Source organism: Stegodyphus dumicola, chromosome 3 (genome assembly GCF_044657685.1).
Source record: "Stegodyphus dumicola isolate Sdum_Otavi_A_Nest chromosome 3, ASM4465768v1".
NCBI lineage: Eukaryota > Metazoa > Arthropoda > Arachnida > Araneae > Eresidae > Stegodyphus > Stegodyphus dumicola.
Window position 1 is genome coordinate 137,478,185 of NC_140770.1, and position 22,689 is coordinate 137,500,873.

The 22,689-nt window shown below is 31.2% G+C and overlaps 1 protein-coding gene across 1 annotated transcript; it reads right to left on the reverse strand.

Moving 5' to 3' along the window:
• Positions 1 to 629: 629 nt before the first annotated feature.
• On the reverse strand, positions 630 to 19,188 carry LOC118198655 (uncharacterized). Its single transcript, XM_035370394.2, has 4 exons — positions 18,048 to 19,188; positions 13,556 to 13,644; positions 8,348 to 8,528; positions 630 to 4,848 (listed from the first exon to the last, which is right to left on the reverse strand). The coding sequence occupies exons 1-4, from the start codon at positions 18,808 to 18,810 to the stop codon at positions 4,577 to 4,579; spliced, it is 1,305 nt and encodes a 434-aa protein (XP_035226285.1). The 5' UTR covers positions 18,811 to 19,188; the 3' UTR covers positions 630 to 4,576.
• Between the last annotated feature and the right edge of the window lie 3,501 nt (positions 19,189 to 22,689).

Here is a 22,689-nt window from a genome sequence, read left to right on the forward strand (position 1 = left end):
ACAAATGAAGATTGCAAATTTTGAAAATATAAGCTATAATAAATTCTGTAAGTTTGAAGAAGATTGTGGGAGTTGTTAACGGTAAACGGAGAGCATGTGGTATTTTTATATAAATCAAAATTATAACTATTATCTAAAGATTGTCTTTTATTGTACTTTTATTTGTATTTTAGTGATCTTAGAACTTTACAGATTTTATTTGAAGTTTTTACTTATAATTTTATTCATTTTGACTTGTTCAGATACTAATTTCATGCCTTGTGGTTTTTCAATTCTATATGTCCTTAATTTTTTTTACTTGATATTTGTTAATTGTGTGTTTATAATGTGTGATTTAATGTTGGGATTGTGCTTGAGTTTGGTTTTGTGGTGGGATTCCTCACTTTGTGGTGAACTTAGAGGCGATCCAAACAAGATCATAAGGTCTATTTTTAGACCAGATGGACCCGATCGTATTCCTCTCATTTGTAGCCATCAATTATTATAATTTATGTAATGGTTATTGCTATCAAAACTATTTGAAATCCCAAACTCCTTTTTTTCTGTGATATGAGAGTAACTGAGCGTGCATATTGCTTTTAAAAATTTCATTTAATGAATGAAAGGATATAAAAACACAAATAAATTCAAATTGTTACAAGGCATTACAAGTATTTTATTACTGAAATTCATCATTCGTACAAATAAATCACACTAACAAATGACATAAATATGTACAGTAAATTACTTATTAAAATATTAATTACATCTTGATCATCGCAAATATCTAGATAAATATATCTGATCAACAGATATTTCAGAATCCTTTGAATGAATATGCAACGAACAAATAATATCTATTTCAAACAGCCACTTCACACAAAGTAACAAAACAAACATATAAATTTATATGCAAATGTAGGAAACAAACAGCTTATAATTAGCTAATAAACAGCTAAATCGTTCATTTCTTTAATCTTTGAAATTACTTGCAAGCCTTCAAAACCAAAACAGTGTTGCGTTTTGATATCCACATGAAATTTTCAAATTAAACAAAACATTTGCACATCTTTCGATGTTATAATGCTTTTCAAAAAGATTTTTAGTTGCCCATTTTCTAAATGTTTCAAATCTACAATTTTTATGTCTTGTACATTTACAATTGATTGTAAAAATCATACAGCTTTTATTGGGGACTGCACGTTTACAAAATTTTTAATCGTGCAATATTTTTTAAAATATATTTTTAATGTAAAATTTCTAATTTCTTTTACAACTGTTACTTATGTTACATCATTTTGAAATTTCTAGAGTAATATTACAGTATTTATTAACTTTATAAAAGGAAAAATCCTTTTTTTTTTTTTTTTTTTTTTTTTTTTGTAAATAAATAACTCGAACGAATTTTAAAAAGCTATTAATAAGACCTTATTTGAATTGATATTAAATCTGCTAATTTTTAGAGCTTTGAATCTTACTCTAAATAGCCATAAAATAGTTTTATTAGTTTTGATGTAGCACTAAAAATATTTGTACAGTTATGATAGCTTAAGATGAGATTTATAACCAATAATAGGAAATACGTAAAACGAATAGAGTGTGTTGTTGCTAATTTTACAAAATTTTTAAAAACTACAGTTTACTAACGTAATTATAAAATGTTTTTGTGGTGTATGTTATAATTATATTTGCATTCAAAAACTCCTTTTACCAAAATCCCAACTTCATATAAAATACTATCTTTCATGAGCTATAAAATACAACTTTTATAAAATATCTAGAAATCATTTTTCTGTAGTGATGTAGAAACTCTATTTAAAATCATTAACTTGTTTATACAGTTTTCTTGAAGGCTTACATATTACATTTAAAGACTTTCCACGAACTTTGACTACCAGGGACACAATAAAGTTACATGAATGAGTATATACATATGAACATTGAAATATAAATAACATTTCATGGATTATTATAATATTACGGATGCAGAAGAATATTCTGTACAAAATATTTTTTTGGAGTCCACAAAATTAAAAAGTTTTAAAATTAAAATATTTAATATAAGACTGTAGAAAATTCAGCTATAAGAAATAATAAAGTCAAAAACTGTATTGAACAATATTCTACTCTTCTTAATTTAAAGTATGTTAGTTAAACTTTCTTATAAAATTTCGCAAAAGTAAATTGTTAACTTGCAATCATGCCTTAAATCTGTTCTAAAACTTGTTCGCCCAAATCTTAGATAATTACACATTGTTTACTGTTTAGTTGTCCTCGTAGTGTTCCTCTGGCTGAGAAATTCATTTAATTAATTGACCTACACATATTATAACATCATATAACTCTTATCCTTATTTTCAGCCAACTTGTGTCAAAGACATTTGAATAAGAGTTCTTTAGCTCTATGTAAAATAATAATGATAAAAAATAGTTAAAAAAGTCTGAAAGCTTTCAGATTTTATACAACACCCAAAGGGACGTTTTGGTTTTTCATTTACACGTTTCGAGAGCATTTGGGCAAAAAATATTTAAAAACAGCTTATGTTTAGAATTTCCGATAGTCAGCCTCGCGCTCTGGAGATAAAAATGTTTTATTTCGTACAGTGTTGCCACTGCTCCCTTTGAAACTGTTGAGTTATTTTAATCCAAAAAATTCGTTAATGCTTTACAAAATATGAAAAAGATAATAAAAAAGGTCCAAATCCGGGGTTCCAGGTGCCTATATTCGGAAGGGGGACTACGTTATTCAAAATTTGATGGCTCTACCATTGTTTTTTTACAATGCGAAATATATATATACATATATTCATGCAGGTTCTTCAATATTTAATGTCTTTAAATATAATACAGAGCATTAATATTTGGTGGCAACAATCTGAAAAGTGATTCATCGCTTTTAGTGATTTGACGTAAAACGTCGTTTCGAGACTAATAGCCCTTCTGGGCTAACGCCTTCTTGGGTTAATAATTACTTCTACTTTATGTTAATTAGAAGAGCAAATTTCAAATTGTGTCGAACTTAAGAAGGTAACCATACTTTGAAGATTTGGAAGACATAAAAAGTTCCATTTGGCACTTCATTAGGCGACAGTGCTGAAAATGGCCCTAACTTAACGAAACACATGAATCTTGTCAGCAAAGGCAGAATCTTTGTTAATCTAAACATACCTAACTTACATTACAAAAATTCCACTCTGTTGGCAATCTAATCTATTATCTGTACATTTCAATAAACACTTACTGGCTCAAAAGCGTTACGAGTGCTTTTCAAAACGTATTTAAAGCGAAATTTCATGATTCAATTATACATATAAGTAACAAAAACGACGGAAAACTAATGTCAGTAATGGCATACAAATTCTGCTTAAAGGTATCATTCATGTCATTTAGTTGTGGTAAATAAAATATTAAACAGCCATAAAACTTCTTATAAACAATTATCAACCAATGCACTTTATAAGGAAGATTTGTATAGATACTCCAAATGTTTTCAATAAATGTGCAATGTGTCTGGTAAATTTAGTATCATAAGCAAGTTTGCAAAATCTCTCGAGAAAGATATTCCTTATTTACAACTTACAGGTCTAATTAAAGATACTATAAAATAATACTGCTTGTTTACAACTTAGTCAAATCAACTATCCCGTAGAATGATATTCTTTGTTTACAACTCACAGATCCAGTCAACGATGCTACGGAATGATATTCCTCATTTGCAATGCACAGATTAGTACAATCAATGATGCTATACCCGTAACACACGTTTTATGAAAGGTAAAATCAATCGGATGATCAACCTAGCGTATCCTTTTTCCCAGTTATTATGCTTGAGATCAATAACCTTCTTGGATCTCCCAAGCCGAACATCAGTGATTTTGTAGAATCTTTCCAGAATAATATCTCTTGTTATATCACTCACAACTCTAACCAACGATGCTATTCCACTAACACACGCATTATGGTTTCTAGAATGAGACTGACAACAACATGGCGGATTCTTTCTTCCAGTATAATAACCTTCTTCGGTAGACTAAGATTTTTCACTCTACAGCTTAAAATGAGATCATGTCATGTCTGAACGTTTTGGCTGAAACTAAAATCCCTAAAAAATCTATGGGATCTAGTTCATCTACCGATTTAAGTTCCTTAGAAGTTCGTAAAAATCTAGCATCTCAAAACCTGATGCCTAATTCTTGTGATGTTCTATGTTCTATTTACCGGACACCTTGCACTTATAAGTACAGGTTCATATGCATCCGTATAATAGATTTCCTTAGAGTTCTCAAAGTAATTTTGATATGTTTACCCACAACGAAAAGTTAGCAATATTAAATTTAATGCATGATTATTACAAATTTAAGATTTCACGATAAAACTGCCTTTTTTGTTGTTGTTGTTGTTGTAAATGGTATAATAATGTCCTAAAACTGATTTTTCTTCCTATACAAAACTCATGAATAATTATTTCAAATCTAAAACTGTTCATGCTAGATAAAACTTGTTATACATTGTAATTTAACTAATGCGTACAAAAAGAAATTGATCCTTATTTTCAATCACAGTACGATAAAGGCACTTAACAGCAATTCCGTTACAGTCACAGGACGTGCAAATTATCGCATGACTTGGACTTCATGCAGGCTCTCCTGAGTATTCGTTTGAGAACCCCAGAAGCTTTAGATCCAGAGTAAATGGAAGATCGCCTGTTACAGCCCTCGGAATCCCTCTTCTTTTTCAGTTTATCCGCAACTTTAGCCTTGATACGGATCTGCGCTAGGGTGCCTACCAGAAGTTCATCCACTTGATGGTTGATGGCAACCGATGTTTCAATGATTTTGCAACCACGATCTTTCGCCAGAGATTTTCCTTCTGTTACAAAAAGAAACAAAAAAAAAAAAAAAAAAAACTTAAATTAGCTGATAATCATAAAGCTTAATAGCGACCTAAATCTACAATGTATCAAACTGGGGGAATTTAAACCTGGGAAAAAAAAGAGTTTACTTCCAAAAAACGTGAAGAATAATTCCAAAGTAAATAAACACTTTATAACATATAACAGACAAAGAAAAAAATTCTAAACGATATGCGAATAAATTTAGTAGACGATTTATTAAACAGTATTTACCTATGAAAGTTTATCAATATTACTCGATTTGTCAAGGAATTAATTTAAAAAATAATATAAACATACATTTTCTCACAGTTAACATTTTGATACTCATTTTGATTTTTTAAAATATTCCGTAAAAATCTTAACAAATTCTGCAGTTAGTTGGATTTTAAGACCCGTTTTACGTTTTTGGTACAATTACATAAATTGTTATTGTTTAGAAATTATAAATACATTTTAAGAAAAACTCTAAATTAAGAATTTAGAATTAATTAATGGGATAATTTAGAATAATTTTTAATTATTAATTTAATATGAGTACTAAATTTACGAAATTCTCTTCAAATGCCGTAGAATAATTGCTATTATAAAATAATAAGCTAATAATATTGACATAGAAGAAGAATATTGTTTACAGAAAAATAATATTAAACGACTATATAATAATAGCATTTAAAAATCCATTGCCAAACACAAATTATAATTATCAGGTTTACGAATCCATTGCCAGATACCAAAGAATAACTATTATTTTAACTTTATCATGGAATAATAATATTGCCCATAACAGAACAGAAAATAACAACAGTGTCATAGAATAATAAAAAATTATTCTAAATTTACAATTTAGAATTTAATACGAATATAACAATTTAAAATCTAACAAACGTAATATTTATTAGATTTAGTGACAATTCATCGGCAAACGCAGTAGAATAATTTGTTATAAAATTGTAGAATATTAATATTGTCATAGACTAACAATATTGTCTACAGAAGAGCCTAGAATGATAATATTGCCTGTAGATGACCACATAATAATAATATTATTGTCTATAAACGATCACAAAATTACTATAGTGTCATAAAAATTTAGAATAATTAAAAATAATTCCAAATTAAGGATTTATAATTTAGTATGAATGGTAAATTAACGAATCTATAATCAAATCTCGTGAAATATTTGTTATTATAAAATGGTAGAATATTAATGTTATCATAGAATAATATTATTATATATAGACAGCCATAGAATAATTTGGAAAATTTTTAATAATTTTCTATTATTCTAAATTTAGAATTTAATATGAATACTAAATTTATGAATCCACTGTCGAAAGCCCACAAACATAAATCAGCAAAAATTATCCTACTCGAATTAATAACCCTATAAAATCAAAGAAAACGAAATTCATAATTCATTCAATTCATTCATTAAATTCATTTATTAAATGTTCATTTCATTTTTAATCACTTTCCAAATTAAGGTTTAGAAGTTAAGGTTAACACAAAATTACAATGTTTAGCTTTCAGTTTAGCAGTTTGTAAAGTTTAAAGCAGAAAATCTTTTTATCGGAAAGACCATAAGTATGCTTATAATCGGTTTTGAGGTTTGAGGTTTGAGGGTTTAGTTAATTAGGAAAAGTATACTAGGGCTTCTCCCTAGTGTTTTTAATCAGAAAGAATTACTTCTTTGTTTCTTATAAAAAGGCTGCTTATTAATTTTTGTGAAGGTTAACGTTTGAATAATTCATTTCATATTAAGGCTATTCTTTGAAAGTAAATTTGCCAATGTGTAAAAATGACATTAGAACTGAACCGACGATTCAGTATCAAAACTATATATAGTTTTATTGACGATAAATTCGTGTCTTAATTCGTAAATTAAATTCCATTTACGATGGATTCGTAACTCTAACATATTAAGTTCTAAATTCACACTCATTCTCACACACTTCGAGAGTGAGCCAGCATGGCAGAGTATAATATGCAAAACTATAGACAATAGATTTTACATAATTGGTAAATTTGGATGGAAAAACAGATTGACAAATAATTAAAATAATTGGTAGAAATAAGAGATTTTGTTATGAATTATAATGAAATTAGATTTGAAAAGCACGATTTCCAACAATATAGTATTTATTTGAAACAGTTAATAAAATCTAATAATAATATAATTTTCACGAATTTGATTGATCGCAATCTATGAAATTAGGTCAAACGGGTTAAATATCTTGTTGGCAGTTCTGACATTCTTTCTTTGAAAACTAGAGCAAATTAACAGATAGGATTTAACTGAGACTTATAAGATATTTCTCCCGCTTTGTTAGCGAGCCTTCGTGGTGCAGTGGTCTGCATGCTCAGCGCGTAATTGAGAGATCCGCGGTTCCCGGCGAAGGCGTTGCATATTTTTTATCTTGCCTGCTTCCAAAAAAATATCTAATGTCTCTACAAACTAACTTTCAGACTTAACTACAAACACGAAGCTCTGCGTAATTATTATGTACAACGCAATAAGGATACCATATCTTTTAGAGAATATTAATCCTTAATATCGAACGATCCAAAAAGGTGCGCACATCAAACTTTCAAAAATTGAGGAAATTCCAAAATGGATATAAATGGCAGGTTGTTTCAGTGGATGACTCCATTATACAAGTAATGTATCACTTTAAATTTCAGTTTTAGTTTAGTTAAAAATCATTTGTTTGGTACAAGAGCGAGATGAATTCCTCCCAAGCAGAAGGATTTTTTTTTTTTTAATTAAGCATTACTTCGCAACGCAAAAATTTGATGGCGGAGTCATCTTTCTCATACTGCATATTTGTGAATGCAGTATTTGGTTACTGACTTTATTTCTAATTTTTCTGAATTCAGAAGAGACGAGTGGCCACTTCATTATTTATGGTAAATGCCTACGTAATTGGTAAATGTCTTTGTAATTGGTAAGCAACATTTGCCTCATCATTAAAAATCAGGTTACCAAGTAAACTTTTCCGTAAGAATATTCTGCTTATCAACATTCATTCTTCTCGGAAAAATTTCATCTTCATCTTACAAAGAAATGCCTTTAAACACAGAGCATCCTAAATTGCAAGTGAAATTTCAAGCGACATAATACTCATAACAATGTCTGAGTGTCATCTATAGAAGCAATTTGTCATTCATTATCCATTCTAAAGATTCCTCAGCTTTTGAAATTTGAACGTGACCGACTTTTGGATCACCTTCTTTAAAAACAAAATTAAAAAAAAATATTAATTTCATCAGGTATTTGCTCATATTCTAGGTATGAACTAAAAAATTCAATGTTTTCTCATTTTATCGGCTACGAGTACTTGAACTTTCTCATTTACTGGACAATAAGCATAGTTTATTTTAGGTTACCTAGAAACTAAATTTAAACATGTGTCGAAATCTTAATTTTTATCACAGAAAAAGAACAATGAATGTTTAAACAAGTAAGCATCTTACCATCAGTTGAGACTACCCTGAGGCGAGCCAAGTCGGTCTTGTTCCCTACAAGAATAACAGCTTTCGTGTCCAGGTGTCGCTGTATTTGAGAAAGAATCACTTTGGCGTAAGAATAGCTTTTCCTGTCAGTCACAGAATAAACGATAACAAACGCATCGGGATCTAAAATGGTCACATTTTCCTGGAAGCAGATTAAATATAAGCACAAGAAAATGCGCACAGGAAGTTATATCACGAAAATAATATTTATTATTTAAATATAATTCAAATTTGCATAATTTAAATTCTTGAATGTTGCAACTTTTCATAGTTAATGCAAATAAACTTCATTTTATTCAAAATCTGTTCTCTTTCTTTTTTGAGGGGCCAGGTATCTTCAAAATGCCAAAATATGCCAAACATTTATACGCAATTTAAAGATCAGTTTTTATTAATAACTGGGTTATCATTCGAAAGGTCTGTTCGCACGTTCGATGCGCTTTATTTTGTATTTTTTACCATTTTAAATTAAATAAAAGTACTTTTATTTTCATTAACACAAAATTACAATACGTGCAGCATGATGTATAAACATATCATTTTTTTTCAAATAGCTAAAAAAAAACTTAAAAAATAATTGAATAATAGTTTTTTAAAATTAAATTTTTGGATTTAAGGAAGAAAAACCAACTACTTTTTTTAAGGTAAAAGTAAGCATAACTGTTAAATTTTTAACTAGAGAAGTATAATAGTTGATCATTTTATACGCATATAAGGGTTTATACAATTTATCAAAACGTCTGAAGCGTGTGTGCGACACTATTAATCAATACCTGAGTTCGTGAGATGAGACTATCAGGATTCGTTAAATCTGTTTTATACATATTTTATAAAGATAAAAGGTAAGATATTTAGAACCACATCCACGAAGACCCAAAAGAAATGAAATTAAAAAACAGTAAAATTTTAGAATTCCCTATAAATATGTAAAATGAACCAAAAGTCCGAAGAATTAAAGAGATATGAAATACAAAAAACCACAAAAAAAGCACACAGGAAGAGGAATGCAATTAAATTTGATTCAGCGTTATCAAAAGGAAGTAAATCAGACTCAATTGTACCACCCTTCACCTGGAAAACTACTGCTTTTCTGTTCATCCAAAATTAACTGTTAAATCATTCTTAATTATTTAATTTCAACAGTTCACCCGAAAATTTTGAACCCTTCCTCGGTGCAGGGACATTCCATTGAACGAATGTACAAAGGCATATCCATATGTAAAATTTAAGTGTGAAATAAAACAAAAGAAATTAATAAGACATAAATTTTAATTAAAATTAAAACTAATATGTAGTAATAAGAAATATACTGAAAAATTAACTGGGAATTAACTTAAATGAATGTTGAAATCATAGCTTATTCAGTGGAAGCAGAGGCAATCCATTTTGCATATTTCATATCAATAAAAGGAAGGGGTTCAGTTGAGTTTGATCTACCTTGATAACGTTGAATCAGATTTAATTGCATTCATCTTCTATATATTTTTTGCGGTTTTTGTATTTCACATTTCTTTAATTCTGACTTTTGGTTAATTTTACATAGTTACAGAGAATTTAGAAATTTTAGTAGTTATGAATTTCACGTCCTTTGTTTCTTTGTGGATTTGGTTCTAAATTTCTTACTTTTTGTCTACACTGATTAATTTCCAGTAGCATATTGAGCAGAAATAACTTTGGATAATTTTGTTTTAAAATAAAAATGTGTGGTTCTGCATATATATATATATATGTGTGTGTGTGTAGAGAGAGAGAGAAAGCGATTATAATCAATATTTTAGGCGGCTGCCCACATAAGCGACTAGTATCAAAAATAAAAAAGAGATCCTTTCCTCTTTAGTAAACGTATTAATTTTATCAAAATTTAACTTAAGTCTGATTTGTACACTTATTAAAAACTGAAACATAAGTGCTTTTAATTTGTAAAAGCATGAATTAGAAACCCCACTCTCAAAGAAAGAAAAAAGTAAGTATTTCCATTTCGTAATGCAATGAAATTTTGGTTCGTGAATAGGGTCATTTCACGAAAAGTTCAGCTCACGAACTAATTACCTAAATAAGAAAGGTTCACGTATGAGGAAGGATGTCTCCAATTATGAATACACAGTTCGGTAACATATTATCTTCAATGGTTAAAGCGACATTTGCCTCATCATTGAACGCTCAGGAAGTTTTGAAACTTCATTTTAATATTTTCCTACATTTAATAAATCATCTACGCGGAAGTTATGGTCAGATTGGGTTGAGGCACACTTTTGAGCACTTTGGATCCTAGGATGGTTTCGGGTTGTTACCTATGATAAGGGTCTGCAGGCAGAACGCGGCAAAAAATCAAAACGTGGAAAAATTGTTACAGGATCATAAAACTGCGCTCAATAGAAAAGAACTACTACAAACTCAGAAGCAGTAATAAAAAGCATTGTGGAAGAAATTTCTTCAGAAGAGGAAGAAAGAAAAATTATCCAAATTCACTAATTCGTGAAATTTGTGCATATTGGAGTAAGATAAAAGTTTTAATACAACGATATCACTCTGACAAAGCAGAGCAAGCTACAGCATGAACATTTTAAAGAACAATGAGATATCACATATTAGAAACGTTTTAAAACGTATGTAAAAAGAACTACTGATAAATTTTGAGTGAAATAAGAGTTCAGTGAATCTCAACCAGAATGCAAATGCACTTAGAGATATAAAATTGTTAAAAGAAGATGAAGAAAGAGACAGTTATGTGATGTTTTTACAGAAGGTAAATTCTACATCTACCTCATTATTTTTACTTCCTTGTACGAAGGAAAAAGAAAGTATAGTAATCGCGAAACGTTTCAGGCAGCATATTTCAACAAGAATATCCATTTTGACTGCTATCGAATGCAATTTAACGATGCTTTTGTGTGACATCTGTACGTAACGACAGAATAAAAGACAATTTTCCTCCAAAAAGATTATAAAAGTGCTTTAAAATAAATTATGAAGAGAATTTTTTGTGGTGTCTGTACGTTCATATGTACGTATGTATCTCGCATAACTCAAACACGAGTAGTCTCAGAACGTTGAAATTTTGTATAGAGGACTGCTATAACATGTAGATGTGCAATTCATATTTTGGTTGCAATCGGCCGCACCAAACGCATATAGACGCACCAAACGCCGGGTAAGAGAGTGGATATATATATATATATATATATATCCACTCTCTTACCCGGCAGAGTGATCTCTTTCTTTACTCTTATATGTTTGTAAATTGTACAGTTTTTGCTTTAAAAATAATTGAATTATGTTGCTCTTATCTTCCGGTTAAGGTTTGTATGCTTTTAGGAAATTTACAAGCAATATTTGTAGAATTATCCACAATTTAAAAGCTGTTTAAGTGCGGTTAAGCCTAATTTTTAAATAACATGGCGGACATATTTGTTTACATTTTAAACAGTAGAATAGTAGACTTGTTGCCAATCTAGAGAGACTAAGCTTCGCAACAACAAAGATAACGCCTTCATTTATTATTGCGAATTAAAGTATGTTTAATCCTTCTGGAATTTTTACGAGGAAATAAGTGTTTAAGGTTTACTTCGTAATTTTTAATACAGTTATTTTGACTTTTTATGTATTTTTGCCTTGTCGCGAAGTGGGAACTGAACTAATTGAATAAGAAATACTGAATCGTCTGTGAAAAACTTCCTTTTTTGTTTTGTTTGCTTAATTTCTCTTATACATTGTTCTAGATTTATTATGTTATTTGAATAGAAAATGTGGCAACGATTAGATAATTCTTCAAATGATATAAATTTTGTGCATTCTGAGTTATAATATGAACGAAATATAACGCTGTTAAGTGAACCTAGCGCCAGAGTGTCGCTATGGTAAACAAATATAGTGAATTTTAAAGAGTGTATTTATTCTATGGTGGTTTATGCACTATCGACGAAGTAGATTTAGTTCAATCGAATCAATTTAAATGAAATGCAAGAGAAAATGCGTATAATTTAATATTCCGTACAAGGAAGTCATAGGGTAAACACATCTGATTTTTCACTTACGCAACCCACTCATTTTCCAAGAGTACGATAAAATTAAATTGCGGTTTCATCTATTTTTATATGCATAATATATTCTTTATCTTTTTTGTTTTATATTCAATGATTTTCATTGAATAAGCTTATTAATTTGTGCTCAAAATGTTAGTGCAAAATATAAATAAGCAATTATATGTGGTCTAAGAACTAATTAACCTATTTTATATTAATTCCTGCCGGAAAATGAAGAGATTTGACGGTATAAAAAAACCCCTAAGAGCTCAGTATTAACATAAAACTAAAATATCGTAGTTTCAACAGCTTACTGATTTAAATGAAACACACCAAGTTGGAAATGTTAGTTTATACTTAAGTGAATTCTTGGAAGAAGTCATGGCTCTCATTCACTGGAAAATGGGGGATAAGAGTAGAAACGAAAAATTGGGAAAAACGGTTCGAATATCTTATGTATTTTCAAGTGATGTCATCTGAGAGCAATGAGATAAAGTAAACCCGCGTCATTTAGAAAAATGAACAATTAAAAGTTATTTAGTAGCAATTATTCCAGATCAAAGAGTAGCCTCTATACCAGTGATTCTCAACCTTTCTTGCTCCATGCAACAATTTCACCATTGCTTTGAAAATGAGGAAGGTGGGATCATTCCTCCCCTCTCTTATTTCCAAACTCGAAAAATACATTTATTTCGATTTAGATTATTTTGTAACGTATTTGTATAAACAACAAGCAGGGTATAGAAAATTATAATAAATACGAAAACTTGAATAAAGTTAACTTTTTTATATTCATAAATTAAAACGAAATACTTAACAGCTACATAAGAAGCTGATCTCATTCACCTCCGAAAAACTTAAAATTAGCCTCGGGGGAAAATCTCCCTTCTTTGCAAACTCGTGATCTATACAGACCATGGAGGGAAGAAAAAACTACTGCCTAACTCCATGATACAGAGCGATTATTGTCAATGGCGGCATCTAAGCGTTTCTGTGCGGTTAGCAATACCAATAAAATGATAAAAACTTTAATTTAGGAAAAAAAAAAAATGAACTTTTGTTCAATTTGATAGTCGCATGTAGAATAAAGCAAGCATAAAACTCCAAGAAAATAACAGTAACTATTAGTATTATTTTTAGAACTTACATCCCCATCTTGAAAGGTTTCTTCTTCGAATTCTATTTGAGACTCCTCGTTGTTTAGAACAACTGTGATAATTCTGTCGATTTCTAATTCTAAAACATAAATGTTGAAATTACTTTAACAGAATGAGAAAAAAACAAACCTTAAAATATAACATGTATGAACGAATGAAGAAGACCTAATTATATCAGTAATAATATAGGAAAAGATGTGTTTTATCTGAAAGTGCATTTAGATTATTACTAGTTAATTAGAGGATGTTTCAAGAGAATACAAGGATAATTATCTGTCGAACGCTGATTTAAAGTACCAATTTATAAATGAATTTAATAAAATAAGCTTTCATATTGAGGTAATTATGTAAATGCAGTAAAAGCAAACAAATTTTAAAATGTTTCACGAATTTTATCTGTATAGAAAATTTTACTTAGTAAGTTGTTATTTTACTTACTAAAGGCTTCAAAAGATTTGCTGCTATGTAAAACAGTATATGAGCGCTGGAGAAGCAGTGCTACAATTATGCAACATAAATCATTTTACCCAATATGAAAATTCCATTTAAGATTTATACAAAACATAACTTTATATAATTCTGAATTTTAGTATTTGTTACAACGGAAATTTGTAATTCATATTTCTTGCTGTACGGTAAACGGCGTCTTTCAGGAATGTGGAAAAGTCTTTAGCAGTGCCCGTCACTTAAAATTTTAAATAAAGCTGTCTGATAATTCTGATAGTATGAGGAATGTACATTTTGTTTATTTATTATTCTTTTTATTGCCACATTTTGTAGAGTCATTAGAATGTTTTGGAAACATGAGGCGTGAAAAATGAACAATACCCTCGGCAGGACTCGAACCACGGATTTCTCGAATACGCGCCGAGTGTGCTGACCATTACACCACGAGGGCATGTTAAGAAGACGGGAGAAATACCTTATATACTCGCCTTTTTAAAGGACGACTGGGGATTAGGGGACCCAGTCGCCAACTCCTGGTGATGGAGAATGACCATCCACCACCTTTTTTAGTTCGGGCGCCACTGTACAGTCATTAAGGATTTTTTTGGAAGTATAAGACAGGAAAAATGAATATTACCCTCGCCGGGACTCGAACCACGGACTTCTCGAATACGCGATGAGTCTGCTGACCACTACACCGCGAAGGCATGCTAAGAAGGCCGGAGAAATACCTTATAATTTATGAAAAACATTTCTTTCATTGACATTTTTTCATTTAAAATTTCAGTTTATATGTGTTTCTCAAATTTCAACATTGGTTGTTGCTCATTTGTTGACAATATAAAGAGGGGAATTGACTGTATTTAAATTTTTTTTTAAATTGTAAAAATTTAATATTAAAACGACTTTTTGCATATTTAACGAACAAACTAAAATCATCAGAATTTTGTTTCCCACCATAGGAGGGAAACAATCCTTTAAATGAAGTTTATAAGAGAGATTTAATGCAATTGTCGATTTATTGGTAAAACCGTTTGATGTAACAGAATTGTTAGACGCAAAAGACTGATTATTCATTGCTGAAAAATAAATTTTCAATTGAATAATTTCATTGATGACTTGCCATTGTCACTAAAACGATAAATACGAAAATTAAAAAAAAAAAAACTCATTTTAAAAAATAAACTTTTATTTAGAATTCATAAAATAGTTTAAAACCTAAAAGGAGAAAATAATCCCTCAGATAATTTAATGAGAACAACAGATTAAGCAATTCTCTTTATAAAACTCATCTACAATTTTAAATTATGGATATTGTAAGAGTAGAAACCTATATAAAGGAAATCTATTGTCGAATTACATTGTAAAAGGTATAAGATAATAAATATATTTGTAAATTTATCAAGGGCGTTTTTTTTAACATTTTTCTCCCGAAGGACGTTTTTTTATTTCATTTTAAGATTCTTTGCATCTTAAAAAGAGTGGATAAGATCACAGATTTCTGGTATTTCCTTCTTCCGCTTCAGGGCTCACCAGCGGCCGAGCGGTAAAGTCGCTGAACACTGGTAGTTCGGTCCGAGGTTCGAAGCCCGCGAACGGGCTGGCTGCATGGGCGTTTTCGTGGTTTTCCCCATGTGTAACGTGTAATGGTTAGCACACTCGGCGCGTATTCTAGAGGTCCGTGGTTCACGTCCCGGAAAGGGCATTGCTCATTTTTCATCTCTCTTGCTTTCAAAATAACCTAATGTCTCAAGAGTGGCGCCCGCACTAAAAAAAGATGGTGGATGATGATTCTCCACCACCAAGACACCGTTTGGGTCCCCTAATTCCCAGTCGCCCTTTAAAAGGGGGTGTATATAAGTATTTCTTCCGCTTTCTTAGCTTACCTTCGTGGTGTAATGGGCAACACACTCTGCGTATTCGAGAGGTCCGTGGTTCGAGTCCCGGTGAGGGCAATGCACATTTATTCAATTTCCTGATTAAAAAAATCCTAATATTTCTACATCCTAGTTACCTATTTCTTTACTCAGCCTTCTCCAGTACTAATTAGATGACATAACTACGTATGTCATCTAATATATGTATATGCACGACGTGTCAGTTAGTATCGTCTATGTACATATCATACATCATGGTGTTACGCCAGAATCAAGAATCTTAATAATCGTAAATCAGAGATGAGACTGCAAAAATATTTATCTCAGAGAACATATATACCTATGTTAAAAAAGTTAAAAAAATATCATATATTGTGAAACATTACGCCAAATCACGAATCTGAAAAATTAGGAATTAGAGATAAACATTTAAGATTAGAGTTTGCAAAAATATTTATCTCAAGGAATGTTTTCTTTGTTAACATAGTTAAAAACATCGGAGAAAGCTTAAAAAATGCATTTACGTAAAACAGTGGAATAAGCAGATTCACTCTTTTGGCATGGCGCTGAAGACATGATTCTAGGGTTATCTAGCAGTTGAGAAATGGCACAGTAGAAGATATGCAGTCAGCATCGAGAGAAAACTATAACGTACATTGAATAGATAGCTGGCAAAGAACTATTTTGTGATTAAATCCGAAGCGTATTCTTATATTTTATCAGTTCTATAGAATCAGTTCTTTTTTCTAGAATACTGTTATACCGTATTTAAACCGTCGGTAGGATTTTAAAATTAGAAAATTGGAGAAAATAATAAAAAAGAATAGCTATAAATTTAAGATTCATCTTAATTTTATGTCTTAAAATTCTGAATGAAAAGTGCGACTCAAATTCGAACTATTATGATAACAGTTTCAGATAAGCAGGCTCCATTTTTTTGGAGGCGGTTTAAAAAGCAATGTAAAAAAGATTTTAAGAAAAATAATGTAAATTTGTAATTGCTATTTTTGCTTTCTAAAGTTGACACAAAATATTCCTTGCTATAGATTTATGAGCCTAAAATAGGGGAAACTAAAGAAAGAAGGCATATATTATGATTCCGAGTTATTGAAAAATAAACGTAAGGAAAAGCAGTCTTTCATCGATGTGCACCTGGATACTGTACTGATAGGACTGAAAGGAAAGCGTTAAGAGCTATAATTTGATATCTGATTCTAAAATTGCTCGCATGCAACATAATTTTATGCTTAAAAAGAACTTTAGCTAAACTTTAGCTTTAGGTTAAATAACATAAGTACCAATAAGTGCATATATTTGTGTATATGTAACTTATTTATGTGTGATTCCTTAAATAGATTTTGGAAAGAGATTTTTTTAGCTTTATCAAGGCTTTGAAAAGGTTTGGAAAATACAGATAAATTTCAAGGCATTCCTCTAAGACAAACAGGCAGAAATATCATTCTTGCATTAAAATATTCTATTTTTATTTATTAATATTAAATTGTAATAGATTTACATTGATGTATATATTATAATTTTTCAGATAATCAAAAAAGAACATAATTAAAATCTTTCCAAATGAAAAAATGTTATTCTTAAATTTTGCTATGTTTTATAGAAAAACCTTCACTTCCCTCCTTTCAAATAACATTTTATTTTTGGGTTATTTGAAATTGGAAGCACATACACAAATAATACTAACAATAATTTAAAATTATAACAGGTAATAAATTTCAGAAGTGTACGTAAGGTTGCGTTCCTTGATTTTATTTTAGAAGAAATTTCTAAGGAACAGAGTTATAAGCAAATGTAATATTACTCATAATATACCCATATAATTACAAATCTTCTAAATTTCATTTTGTACTATGTCTGCTTTCTTAATTTCCTTAATTTTCTTCTAGTAGAAATTACTAAACTGAACTTTGTACTCTAAATATTCTAGAAATAAAGCGAACAAAGCCATGAACATTGCAATTTCGTTGTTTTGGCATGGTGCCGAAGAAATGTTCTGATGTCACTATCAATTTTACAACATCCAACTGCACAAATTTACACAAAGAAGGATAGTAATTAAACACGGAAAGTGCTGTTTAGTATTGCAGCAAAATAAAGCTTAAAAGATATTAAAATATTTAGGAAGGATATTATGACTTACCAGCTGCGAAATCGAATGCACAAATGTAGTCCGAAGTCATAAATTGTTTCCACATGGAAGTTTTTCCCACTCCTGGTGCCCCAATGAGAAGTACTTTGTAGGGTTTCTTTTGAGCAAGCAGTTCTTTGGGTTCTTCTGTGACTGGTGATGGTGTTGCTGTATTTGCCATAACATTCTCCTCTTCTCCAGCGTTTAAACCAGGAACATGCGATGCTGACCGTGACCGGAAGGAATCACCCCTATTGACGACACCTTTAGATGTAACACTGAAATTTCGAAGCCTTAAATATTCTGTTTCATCTCCAGGTAATGGTAAAGATCTATTGGATACAGTCCTTTCTTTCACTCGGGCTCCAGTCGAGTGCCCCTCTTCGCTAGGGATACTGGACCCTCTGTGACGTTGTCTAGCCTCAGAAATTTTCTTTACAGATTTCACTGAATACGTTCTAGACACGCCATCTTTATGAAGTGCTTCGGTGGCAGGGACAGACTGAGGAGTGCAATGAGTTTTTATTGACGCTTTGGACATTCTTCGATACAAAAGACTATTGCATTCCTTAGGATCTCCACCATTTAATTGCAAAGGACGAAGTACCATTTTCTTGTTCTTGTCTGATGTCGCCCACTCGCTTGCCCTGCGAGCTCTTTTGTCCACCATCACGGCAGCCAAACTTTCGTAACTTGTGTCGGATTGACTCCTGGAAACAACAATCTGAGAATCAGGTATCAGAGACAGCTTCCGTAAATCCGATACCGGCGTCATGGTTCATAAAATAATACCTATGTTGCTTTGAAAATATGTCAAGAAAACTTTAAGCTCTGTAACTGAGATATACTTCCACTTAAAAGTTTATTAATCTCTACACGCTCAGTTCGCACTCTTTCAAAGTCCGCTTTGAGAAACTACATCTCATGTCCCACAGACGGAAGACTGGATTAAGTTGTATCTGAACTGCACACCGGCCGGAGTCTTTTATTTATAGCATGACTGGGATACATTACGTCACGCTTTGACGTCACAGCCAATGTCGATGGCACGATGGAGGGTGACGTCACTCCCCGAGATGCGGAGGAGCTACGGGATGGGAAGATGCGGAGCAATCGCACGTGCGCCGCTGTCTTGTATATCGTCTAAATGGAGAGGTGTACGGGAAAAAAAAATTGTCATCTATCTTTTTGCATTTTTTCTTTCGATCTTCTTGAGAAAAGTTTAGAGAGGGATGGGTGATGCCGCCTTGCTACTTTTGAATTGGGGGGGGGGTTGTTTTTGTTTATTTAATCTTCGGGGGAACTTTGTTTTTGCTGCAATAATTAGGGATTCACCGGAAGCAGGAGATGATGGGTTTCGTTAAACAAGCGAGCGCAGAAAGCTTTTTAGATTTAACACTTTTTTTCCGTTCTCTTTCAAAAGTACATTTTGAGAACTGTTCTTTTCTACGAATGTCGGGGTCTCCTTCTCGGAAACGTGACTTTCTCCGAAGGCTTTATTTTTATTCCATTTAAATTCAGAGATAATTCTTGACTTACGATTTGTCTTCATTTTCGGGTTAAGCAAACTAATGCAACAATATTTAAATTAAACATCTAAAGAGGCCAAAATTGGTAGGTTGTTGTGAAACATTTGGGCGAAACATTGTAACCAAACCTTAAGTCATCAACAAGCTCATTTCCATAACAATTGTTCCTAAATATGTCATGAACCCTTAGAAACCTGGTTACAAACATGTTTACGACACGTGAAACTTCTGATTTCAGTGTTTGTAAACCTTCCGGTCATTCACTTTTGCAGTACTATTTCTTAAAATTTATAAACACATTGCTTTATTGCTTCCTTTCTCATATATTTTAATTCTTTTTATTATATATAGTTTAAAGAACTTTATTTACTAATTTGACTAATTTTTGAAGCAATCGTATTTCTAACTTACTGTTATAAGATTTTATCTTCCTTACTATCATGCAAAGTGTCTAGATCTTAAAGCTCAACCTGATGACTTCTCTCACATACTTAAAGAGTAACACAACAGGGTGAAGATTTTATGGTCCTTTTGTTTTTTGATTAACAAAAAGGATTGTTGTAAACAAAAAGGATTTGAGTCCTTTTTGTTTATCACAACTCTTTAACAGAAAGGCATGGACTTCTAACAATAAATTCGAAAGGTAAAGAAGTAGTGCTGGACTTCGCAATTTAATTTATCTAAGAGGCTGACTCAGCAGTCTACACTGTCAAAAGACTAACCCAGAGTTTCTTAAACTGTACGTCGCGACCCCCATGGGGTTGCGGAATGTGCAGCAGGGGATCGCCAAACATTTTATCAATTTTGATATTGCTTTAACTTTTTATATTATAATAATTTTACAATTACCAAATATTTCTACACAATGTATCTGAAAGTAGTTAAGGATAAGACAATACAGACAAAGAAAACACGAAAACGTTTCGACGCGTTCTTTTTATAATATACACGTTCATTTTACTTGTTTTGCACGTGACGCTGTGATTTCGTCTGTTACGTATTTAAAATTTTCACGTTGTTCTATGTCTTAAAATTAGAAATTAAAGTTAATGACCTAAAACTGCAACAGTATATTACAGTACAAGAGAAAAAATTGACAGTTTCGCTCACTCGTGTGTCGGATTTGCGCAACCCCAATAGGGTCCCACAAAATTTTTGTAAATATTATGGGGTCCTGGGGTCGCGACTGAATAAAGTTTAAGAAGCCCTGAACTAATCAAATGGCCAGAAGCGTAGTCGCTACTCAATTAACAGCTGGGAGGACAAAAAAACAAACGAGCGCTATCCCAGCGAAATCATGCTCTTACTAAACTATTCGTTTCCACCTGTTTAAATACTCTGTTTCACCTGCTTAATTTGCATTCTGGCAGGGAAAGCGAGGGGAAATAGAGAATTCAGAAAAGATACCAAAATTACAGTAACTGCTTAGCGAAATAAGGTGAACCCTACACATTAGCATTAATTTTTTAATAAAATGTAAATAACAATGAAATTTAGTATTTCTTTATCATGGAGGAAAATATCTTTAAAAATATTTAAAATGAGTTTACGTTAAAATAAAAAACTTCACTTCCTATCATCTTGAAGTGCAAATTGTTATTATTTTATACCGGCGAATGTCCCGAGATGCAATGATTAATGCGATTTCTTTTTTCTTTATTAGTTTGCGTTTGCCTCTCAGAGAGTTAAATGACGTAATCTATGTTTTGGGGCAATCTGCCAACTTCATGCTCTGAACTTCAGTTATATAGTCGTTATAACGTTGATCGCTATTGTTCTGAATGCTTACCTTTCCATTCTTCTCATAAACGCTTTCTATTCCTGTGATGAAGTTATAATTCAATTTATTCTAACACTAATGACGTCACAAAAGCTTAGATAACTAAAATATTAGATTGATGCATATTTGGAAAAGCTTATCATCATTCTTGCCTTAGGACTTACGAATAGTAAAATTTTCGCCTTAAGATTTTACTAGTTCTTATTAGTATTTCAAGCTTGAAAAATTGCATAATCAGCCTTTGGATTTATTGGTATTTACTATTAAAATAATGATAACACATTAACTGTTAATTTTAACTTTAAAGGCAGTAAGAAAAAAAGCATATAACGATCATAGTTCTATTAGGCAGCTTGTGTGGTTACGTGGTAATGTCAACTATTTGCCTTTTTTTACCATGATCTTTGACTTAACTAGTCAAGGTCTTTTTTCATACCCCGTATACCACACGTGGTAATGTCTACTATTCGCTTTTTTTTCATGCTTTTTAACCTAACTAGTGAAGGTTAATTTTCATGCCCCTTGACTTTTCTAGTCTGTACTATTAAATAATAAAAAATGTGGATGTATGTATATACATGTGTGTGTTCTTCGTTTTGTGGAAGAATGGCAACACCTAGAACAAACAAATTTTCATCATGCATACTAGATCACACTCGCAACTCGAATTTCGAATATTTACTTTACTATTTATATGTGTCTTGTGCAAACTTCATAAAATTTAGATTCAAAAACTCCAAAATTTAAAAACAATGCATTTCCATTTGAAAAAATGTAAGATGCGGATACGTATTTCAAACTGAATCAGAAAATTCAGCGATTTAAAAGCAATGCCTTGTGGCAAAGAGCAAGCATCTTTCCAATTTCTTCAACAATGGAGCTATTCAAAAGAAATACATTGTCGCTGTCCGAAATAAAATATTTTTATCTTCCACGCGTCCACTAACGTCCCTTTTGGGCTAAAAAGAGTTGACACTATAAATGGAAAGTGATGAGGAATTAATGGTATTTTGATTAAGGAATTCTCTTTCGTGAAAACATCAGGTAACTGTTTTTATGGCCAAGTTGGGACATTATTTCATAAATTAATAGCGTAAAAAAGTTTAATGAAATCTTTGTATGTTTATGAATTTAAATTAATGAAACCTACTGATGATGTCGTAGGGTTTCCTTTAGTTCAACTAACGTATTGTTGTGTACGAACGGGTTTGTAATAAATTGAATGCACAAGTCCGATGAAAAGTGAATGAAATTTATTTGTATCACAAGAAATAAAAACAAAATGCTTAAATTTCCTCAGGTCTTTGTACAATACTGCAACACCTCGCAGTATTTTAAACTACCA

What these genes read in the sequence shown, in the direction of transcription:
- LOC118198655 (XM_035370394.2), bottom strand. Translation starts at nt 18,810, where the DNA reads ATGACGCCGGTATCGGATTTACGGAAGCTGTCTCTGATACCTGATTCT. An exon ending in AAACCTTTCAAGATGGGGAT is followed by an intron (nt 8,529 to 13,555) that starts GTAAGTTCTAAA and finishes ATCTGCTTCCAG; the next exon opens with GAAAATGTGACCATTTTAGA. An exon ending in CAGGGTAGTCTCAACTGATG is followed by an intron (nt 4,849 to 8,347) that starts GTAAGATGCTTA and finishes TTTTTGTAACAG; the next exon opens with AAGGAAAATCTCTGGCGAAA.